The sequence below is a fragment of the Cicer arietinum genome, chromosome 8 (genome assembly GCF_000331145.2).
Source record: "Cicer arietinum cultivar CDC Frontier isolate Library 1 chromosome 8, Cicar.CDCFrontier_v2.0, whole genome shotgun sequence".
In the NCBI taxonomy this organism is placed as follows: Eukaryota; Viridiplantae; Streptophyta; class Magnoliopsida; order Fabales; family Fabaceae; genus Cicer; species Cicer arietinum.
In genome coordinates this window covers 8,449,753-8,458,125 of record NC_021167.2, presented here as the reverse complement: position 1 = coordinate 8,458,125, position 8,373 = coordinate 8,449,753, and the positions used below count along the sequence as shown (strand labels likewise).

General features: G+C 34.7%; 2 protein-coding genes across 5 annotated transcripts in view; one reads left to right on the top strand and one right to left on the bottom strand.

Moving 5' to 3' along the window:
* Positions 1-205: 205 nt before the first annotated feature.
* On the top strand, positions 206-5,599 carry LOC101489373 (inactive poly [ADP-ribose] polymerase RCD1-like). Of its 3 annotated transcripts, none has more exons than XM_073364382.1 (7): positions 206-287; positions 2,687-3,869; positions 4,004-4,245; positions 4,594-4,658; positions 4,855-4,992; positions 5,073-5,168; positions 5,288-5,599. In XM_073364382.1, the coding sequence occupies exons 2-7, from the start codon at positions 2,824-2,826 to the stop codon at positions 5,309-5,311; spliced, it is 1,611 nt and encodes a 536-aa protein (XP_073220483.1). In that variant the 5' UTR covers positions 206-287; positions 2,687-2,823; the 3' UTR covers positions 5,312-5,599. The 3 variants fall into 3 exon arrangements, with proteins under 3 accessions (XP_073220483.1, XP_073220484.1, XP_012574626.1); XM_012719172.3 differs by lacking the exon at positions 206-287 and adding an exon at positions 306-593; XM_073364383.1 differs by lacking the exons at positions 206-287; positions 4,594-4,658; positions 5,073-5,168; positions 5,288-5,599 and adding an exon at positions 302-593.
* A 1,807-nt stretch (positions 5,600-7,406) lies between these two features.
* The window catches only part of LOC101488496 (probable inactive shikimate kinase like 2, chloroplastic), a 3,658-nt gene continuing 2,691 nt past the window's right edge, over positions 7,407-8,373 (bottom strand). Inside the window, exons 7-8 of one of the 2 annotated variants that reach the window (XM_027337447.2) lie at positions 7,893-8,069; positions 7,407-7,690 (exon numbers count right to left, since the gene is read on the bottom strand). In XM_027337447.2, the coding sequence (XP_027193248.1) occupies positions 7,560-7,690; positions 7,893-8,069 (308 nt within the window). In that variant the 3' untranslated portion in view covers positions 7,407-7,559. The remainder of the gene's footprint in view (positions 7,691-7,892; positions 8,070-8,373) is intronic. The other variant, XM_004512435.4, reaches the window with a different exon arrangement.

Here is an 8,373-nt window from a genome sequence, read left to right as displayed (position 1 = left end):
TTTATAAGAATACAAATTATTATTTTAAAGTAAGCAAAATCTAAATTTTTTATCAAACAACCATACATGAAAAAGAAAAATTTTATGTGATATAAAAAATAATTATTTATTTAATGTAAACAAGAAAAAAAAACAATTTCTAGAAGAGGAAAATAGATATGTGAATTGGGGAAGAAGAAAACTAAAACAATGAAAACTTGGTAAATGATGAACACTTGATAAATGATTACTCAGCAAAATGATTGTCCAATGAGAAGTGGCTGTGAGAAAAGAAAAGAGAGGGGTAGGTAAGTTTATCAAAAACCTAGAATGAATCTTGCATGAGTTTACTTGCAAAAGGGGAAGTGATGAGTTTGCAGAATCCTTAGAGGGAAAAATCCTCCATTGCTAACTTTTTTACCTTTTCAATTCGCCGACTAGTTTAGTTTAGAGTTTATGTTCATTTTTTATCCTTTTTTTGATGTTGAAGATTTAGAACAGTTTAATTAGGATCCTTTACTTACTCAATTAGATGCACAGTTTAAAGTTTGAGATATAAAGTGAAAGGTTTTTGTGTCAGTAATTCTGTTGTTGTTGTGTGTTTCTTCACTCAGGTATAATTTTAAAGCCTTGTCTTTGGTTTTTTTCTTAATTTTTTTTTAATTGTTTGTTGTTTTTTTGATTCAGAATTTGAAATATTGTAATTTAAATTTAGGAGTTGGATTTAGTGGATCGGGTTAGGGTTTGGTTGTTTTATGTGTTTGAGTTTACTTTTTATTTTTCATCAAATTTTGCTGTTGGAAATGAAATTGAAGTTGATAGAGTGATTTTTTATTTATTTTGATATTGGGGAATAAGTTTTGGTTTTTTGATAAATTTTCTTTGGTTTGAAATGGTTACTGCTATGCCATGTTGGTTTTGATCATTCCAAGTACTTTTTTTTGAAAAAAAAGTTATGATTTTTTATATTATGAAATTCAATTACCAGGAGCAGAGATGTTTCTGGGAAAAGCATGTGCAGTTTGCAATACAGTTTGATTACAAACTGCAATGCTGGGTAGGCATAAATTTATTTATGGGCGCCTATTGTCAATTCAGTGTCATTTTTCAATTTTGTATTTATTTTTTTGGTTTTATTTTTTAGTTATGCTGTTTATGCTTTATTCTTTAGTTTCAAGCATTAGTAAGGCTGGTTTGTTGTTATGCTATGCCTAGTCCTTTCATGGATTGTGAGAATTGTAGTGATGTCTTGAGTCCAAACTAGTTTTTCTCGAAGTTTAGGCAAGGTTGAAGCTTTTCCTGCGCAACTTTTAGTATAAGTAAATGGGAAAAGGGCTATAAGTTTTGTTAGTCATAAGAAAATCAGTTCAGTCATTAGGTGTTCATTTTGAATGATTTTTGGGGACCATAGGAAGATATGTAGAGAGAGGTTTGTTTTGTTGGAAAGTTTGTGCCATCAAACCCAGTTTCTTCTTGGAACCAGGCTTATTGTTTTTTAACCCCTTGATTTTCTCTATTTTATAAGTCACTCTATTGGGATCTTGTAATAATTTAGTCTGTTTCCTTTTATCCTTTGTTGTTGTTCTTACTGTTGCATACTACAAGCATGTGTGGCTCACTTTTCTGGAACATATTGTAAAATTGCAACTACAAAGAGTTTATTTTTAATGGGGGCATTAATGTCCTGTGTAGAACTGTAGATGATAAATGTCCACATCTGGTATATTGGTAAATTTCTAGAACAGGCAGCAGTATGATGCTGAAGCAACCTTCATGCTCTGTTTTAATGTTGTATTCCATTATGTTCTGTCAAAACATTAGAGTTTTCTTTACCTGGATTAAGTGGTCAAATGACCTCAGTTATTTTGACTTTAAAAGATTGGGATAATCCTCTTATCTAAACAACGGTATATTTCTCCTCTTGGTAAAGTTTACAATTTTTCTCTGCTCAAAAAACAAATGGGATGACTTCTCATTTTTTGCATTAATCCCCCCCCCAAAAAAAAAAAAATTGAAATTGTCTGTGTAAAGCTTTTTATGTTGGATTTAAATCATTTAATATATAGCTTGAATTCTATTGCTTATTCTTATGGTATCTTTTATAAGTTAGATACTTCACTTTTTAAAAAATATTTTTGGAGATTGTACTGTTGCAATATTTCACATGTGCAATTGTTTCAGATTACTTGTTTTGCCCTGCAGGGAATGCTTTTGACTAACTCTTTATTCTTCATTATGTCACATTATTTTACAATGATGTGCACATGATCCTTTTTACTAGTTCAATATTCTCAAATGTTTTAAACATCCAGGGACAGCCAAATATTCTTCACCTTTGCTGCCAAAGTATTTTTGAAACTGCCCAAGGTCTAGAGTTCTTAATCCCCCCCCCAAAAAAAAAAAAAATTGAAATTGTCTGTGTAAAGCTTTTTATTTTGGATTTAAATCATTTAATATATAGCTTGAATTCTATTGCTTATTCTTATGGTATCTTTTATAAGTTAGATACTTCACTTTTTAAAAAATATTTTTGGAGATTGTACTGTTGCAATATTTCACATGTGCAATTGTTTCAGATTACTTGTTTTGCCCTGCAGGGAATGCTTTTGACTAACTCTTTATTCTTCATTATGTCACATTATTTTACAATGATGTGCACATGATCCTTTTTACTAGTTCAATATTCTCAAATGTTTTAAACATCCAGGGACAGCCAAATATTCTTCACCTTTGCTGCCAAAGTATTTTTGAAACTGCCCAAGGTCTAGAGTTCTATCTGACTGCAGCACCTGAGCTTTTATATTTGAGAGTGTGTATATATATACAGTCATCTGGTAGATAGAAATGGAAGCAAAACCCACAAAGGAATTAGATACAGCTTCACTCAATCTGAAGCGGAAGCGGGCTACCCGATGTGTCGCCCATCTAACCGGAGCTTCGGTACCCACAAACACAGTGATCAAGCAAATCAGATTGGGTGGTGATGAAAGAAAACTGACTGACTCTGGCCCTTGTACTTCAAGGTCCTTCGTTAGATATTATTTGAACTTTAAAAAAAGTGGGAAGCCTCGACGTTTGATGCTCCATAAGAACGGCGAATGGTTGGACTTTCCCAACGATGTTATTGACTTGGTAAAGAAAGATTTTGAAATCAAGAAGGCAGCCGTGGAGATAGTGTTAAATGGCCAGGAACTTGTGCTTGATTTTTTACACATGTATCTGGTGGACCTGAAAACAGGTTTGCAACAACCCATTGCTTGGATTGATGAGGAGGGGTGCTGCTTTTTCCCCGATGTCTATGCTGGTTCTGATGAAGAACCCAATTTAGGCGACCAGGAGGGTGGAGAAAGTCATTCTACGTGTCAATCAAATGTAATAAAATTACATTTAGCCATTGCAATCAATGGGGATGATGAACACAAGCTGAGGGAGTATAGTGGGGAGTCCCATGCTGTAGCTAAGGGTGTAGAAGTTGATGGTAGCACTAACAAAGTGGGAAGTGAAAATGTTGGTGCAGCTATTAAGCAAAAGCAAGATGGAGATTTAGATGCATATACTGAATCTCTGTATGGAAAGCTGGATTTGGATTCTGTACAGAAGATGTTTCTTACAGGAATGACTACTTTGGGCATTACTGAGATTGACATAGTTGAGATTTACCGCAGCTCAGGTATGGCAATCCAAGCGCGATTGGAGTTATTCCAGAAGCAAACTGAAATCACGAAAGGAATTCAGGGAGATGCTAATGTTCGATATGCTTGGCTTCCTTGTTCTAAAGAGGAACTGTCAACAATGATGGAGTATGGGCTTGGTCACGGTGGACTATCTGCATCCAAGCAGATATACGGCGTTGGTGTTCATCTGACACCTATTACCTGTCCTTATGTCTGGTTAGTTTTCATATGACCAACTTTGAACTACACCATGCTTTCTTTATTTCCAACTTTGTACGTTATTATCTGACATATTACTATAGATTATTCTGTTGGAGTGCTTAGAGGATTCAATTTTGCCATATTTACAGTGCACCTTTTTCCGATGTTGATGAAAATGGGGTTAAGCACTTGGTCCTATGTCGTGTCATAATGGGGAATATGGAGCTTCTTCGCCTTGGCAGTGATCAGTTTCATCCCAGTGGTTGTGAATATGATAATGGGGTGGACGACATTGAATCCCCAAACTACTATGTGGTTTGGAATATGAATATGAACACTCACATCTATCCAGAATTTGTGGTTAGTTTCAAGGCCCCTCTGGATGCGGAAGGTGATGTACTGTTCCTTCCAGCAATTTTTTCCCTTGTGTGTGTAATTGTGTTAAATTAAATACGTGCTTTCATATAAAAAATATGATGTACATTTTGGCATTACATAAATTAGTACTAAGGAATTAATCATCGGAAAACTAATTAATATGTAATCTGTTCCATTAGTAAATAGTGTTTCATCCATAGATTGTTGGTATGTTGTCACAGTTGGACTGTCTACACTCGACATATTATTGCTTCACTCTGGATTGGTGAATCAGCAAGTTGTTTATGCTGCTAAGCTGTATGATCGCTATTTCTTTAAAAAAAAAAACTTCTTAATCATAACACATGATGTTTTTCTACAGGTAATGTTTGTTTAAACGAGAGTAAGAAAAATGTTTCTGAGCATAACTCTTCTACAGTGAATACTGTAAGTTATTGCCAATTTTTTAACTGTCATTTTTATCAAAGATTGCTTTCTCTATTGGATATTTGATTTTCTTTCTTTTGGGTTTTAACACATTCATGTCCAACATTTTGGAGCTTTCATCTTCTTGTTTTAAATCCTATAATGTTTTGCTTTTTTACTGTTATCCTAACACTTTTAGTTTTTTGGGATACCTCAGGGAAAAGCTGATAGTGTGCCTGCCCGAAAAGGTCCATCATCCCCTTGGCTGCCTTTTCCCATTCTTTTTGCTGCCATAAAAAACAGGGTTCATCCCAGGCTTATGATTCTTCTCAGAGCACATTATGCACAACTGAAGGTATGTAAAGTAGCTCCAGTTGATGCCTGTCTGTCTTAAATTATGAAATATCTCTAATGTATCATGCTGTACTTATGCAGGCAAAGCAGATTTCCCGCGAGGATTTTGTGATGAAGCTGAGGTTGATTGTTGGAGATAATCTAATCAGAGCTGCGATAGCAAATCTTGAATTCACGGTACCAATATTCTTTAGATGCATTTTATTTATTATGCTTAACTTTTGCATTATGGAATTATATGAACTATCTTCTGCAATTTGATTATACCGCCTAAATGTTTAACTGGCTTCTTGCAGGGGCCACCGAATGGTGAATCATAAAGCTCAAACAAGAAGAAAGGCTGAGGCTTTCTAATGAGGAGGAGGAGATTTTTCACTTGGAGTTAACTATCGTCAAGTTGTGATATGGTTTGCTCCTGGGAGAATTATCTTTTTTATTTTTTTATTTCATTTCATAGTCCTAATTTCCAGTTTGAATCTGGAATTGTGGTACATGTTTGCTACTGGAACTTCATTATGGTTTATTTTGAAATGTCTGATGATCAGATGTACTGTGAACTTATATATTTTCTGGTTTTATAATAAATGTCGTTGATTGGACATTCCATATATTTATTTTCACTTTAAAGTGATCGCTTGCTTTTTTCACTGTGGAATGATGGATTGAACATGTAAATTGTTTGTTAGTGCAAGTGATGAATCTTTCGTGTAATTGACAAGGATGCATGCCATAGTTTTTGGCTGAATGGTTTGCAATTTGCTTATGCAGTTGTGCTTGCTTGATCTGGGTTTTTGTTTTCTTCATAAATCATCTGATGGTTGTTTTGGCTTGGTACTTGTGATTTCATCATCTGATTGTAGCCTTAATTTCGGCAAAGTTTTGAGAGTTTCCTTGACTAATATTTTGGCTCCTCTTAAGTATTTTTTATTATGATTGTAGTCTTTTAATTTTTTTTTTTTTATGTGTTGTGCTCCGGAGTGCTGGAAAATGAGTGGCATACTTTTGTTTTGTGCCCATCAACTGTCCAATGTTGGAAAGAAGCCGATCTATGTGAAAATGCTTGGACCTCTCATTGCAGGTATATTCTTAGACTTTTTTTTCCAGGTCCGGCACATGCTAAACCCAGAGAGGCAAGCTACTTTTGGTTCCGCTTTGTGGAGCTTATGGAAAAAACAGGATAACCACCTTTGGGAGCAAGTTATAGATGAATCATCCCAAGTCTTCTATAGGGCTATGCAGACTATTGCTCATTGAAGGCAGGCCAACATGAACTTGCAACCCCATGACATTGAAGATCAACCAACATGTATAATCAACTGGTGTAAGCCCCACACGGGTCACACATCTACGGAAATACAACTCAGATGTTTATTTTATTTTATTATGTTCATCATACAACAGTTTTTGGCTGCTGTTTGCGAGATGAAAAACGTCATTCTGTTCGGGTTCAAACTTCCTAGATTCAACCAAAGCTTCGTGTAAGGGAAGGCGAGACAATGAGTCTGTTGCTTGCGATCAAGTGGGTGGGTCAGAGGTCTGACCTTGGAATTGCACGTGTTATATTTGAGCTTGATTTCAAGGCGATTGTGGACAGTATTAACCAAAATAAAGAGGGTGCATGAGTTTGGAGTCATTATTTCTCATCGTCTTGATTTACTTTTAAGTATGACAAATTACTAGTTCAATTTTCAAAGAGCAAGCAAATGTAATTGTTCATAATGTTGTTAGAGTGGCTACTAACTTAGCTATTCCTTATATCTTTATTAATACCCCCAATTGTACTGCTGATTGCATTCTAAATGAAACGATTCTCCTTTCGTTAAAAAAAAAAAAATCAGTCCATGATCTTGGTATCTACTGTTTTTTTCCATTATAAATAATATACTTGTCCCTTCCCCCTCTTTCCCACGGAGATATGTTTTCTAACTTTTTAACAGTATCAAATTAAATCCAAAAATGTCAGATCAAAATAATCGCTAATCAAACCAAAATATTGCTAGCAGCAACAACAATAGATCCAAATTCAAGATTTCGCAGTTGTGTGTAAATTTGTTTATCATTTCATCTAGACAAAAACAAAATTACTATTATTTTTATTTATATCGACTGCACTTACCCAAAGTCATAGTTGCCTCAGTGTTTATCAAACTTAAACTATGACTCATGTTGTAGTTTGAGTAGCTAAGTCAATGCATATTACCTAGTCAGCAACGACCCTGTTTGTGACTGAGTGGTGTGGAAGTGGTTGGAGTTTCATGCGCTAATTCAGGACTCACGAATAAATCACATTTTGAACTAAAGGTGTTTTCTCATAAAAAACTATATTCATTTCTCAAGCGCCAAATTTCATCAACAGTAATCCCAAAGAATAATAAATTCCATCAATCTGTGAGGGGGAGAAAATAAATATGCAAATTGAACAAAAACCAAGAACTCCAATTGCTGCTGAAAAAATTGGCGGATAAACCAGTTTCCTAAACACCCTGCCACATTTCTCTTACACTACCTTCACAAACATGTATTCACAAATTTGATGTTACTCACTTATTATTATTACAAGCATCATTATTATTGTGTGCCATGAGTTACGCTGCCTTCACTTGATGGATCCCAACCAGGTGGTTGGATGTTTGGCCAATCGCCACGACATCCCAATCTTATGTATAGGCTTTTTTTACCTGCATCATAACACAGTAAGCCTTCGAGAGAGTTTAGCTTATGACATGTTTATTACGCTTCTCAGGATATAGTTTATAAAACAACTTACGACTTAAATGAATACAATTCACCCTCATTTTTCTTTCATTATAAAAATCATTTATACATAAATTCTTATATGATAACAACTTAGTCAATAAGCATTCAATTAAACTGTGTATCCGAACATATCAGTACAAGTACCTGGAAGTTTCTTGTCTGATAAGATTAACTGTTTTAGGGCACTCAAACATCCTTGTGCCACACTTTTGGCATAAGCAGGATCCCAACCCTGAAGCTTGACAACCACATCTGCATTTGTGTACGCAGTTATGCCATCTTTGATGTTTCTGTGTGTCTCCTCCTTTGCGGAATCTTCATCTGTATTTCATACTATTAAATTCAATTTTTACTGGAAACAACAGGCTGGAGCAATCATGTTAATGAATATGTTTAGGTAAAATATGGTAGTTGGGAGAGGAAAGGTGACGAAGGAATCAAAAGAAAATGAAAGGGTTTGTCATTTGTTTTTCATTATGGTATATAATTACATAAAAAAAAACTTTTGCTTTCCTTTTAAACATCTCCAAAAGATAACTCTAAATTATTGAACGGAACAATCACTTTTTAATAATCTGTAAGAAACAGGCCTGAGGTTCATTTGAAAATGTTGTTTGAAAGAGGT

Bases quoted from the DNA above. Each gene is read 5' to 3' on its own strand.
- LOC101489373 (XM_073364382.1), top strand. From the start codon at position 2,824: ATGGAAGCAAAACCCACAAAGGAATTAGATACAGCTTCACTCAATCTG. The intron at 4,246-4,593 runs GTGATGTACTGT...GTTTTTCTACAG, and splicing joins GGCCCCTCTGGATGCGGAAG to GTAATGTTTGTTTAAACGAG. The intron at 5,169-5,287 runs GTACCAATATTC...GGCTTCTTGCAG, and splicing joins TAGCAAATCTTGAATTCACG to GGGCCACCGAATGGTGAATC.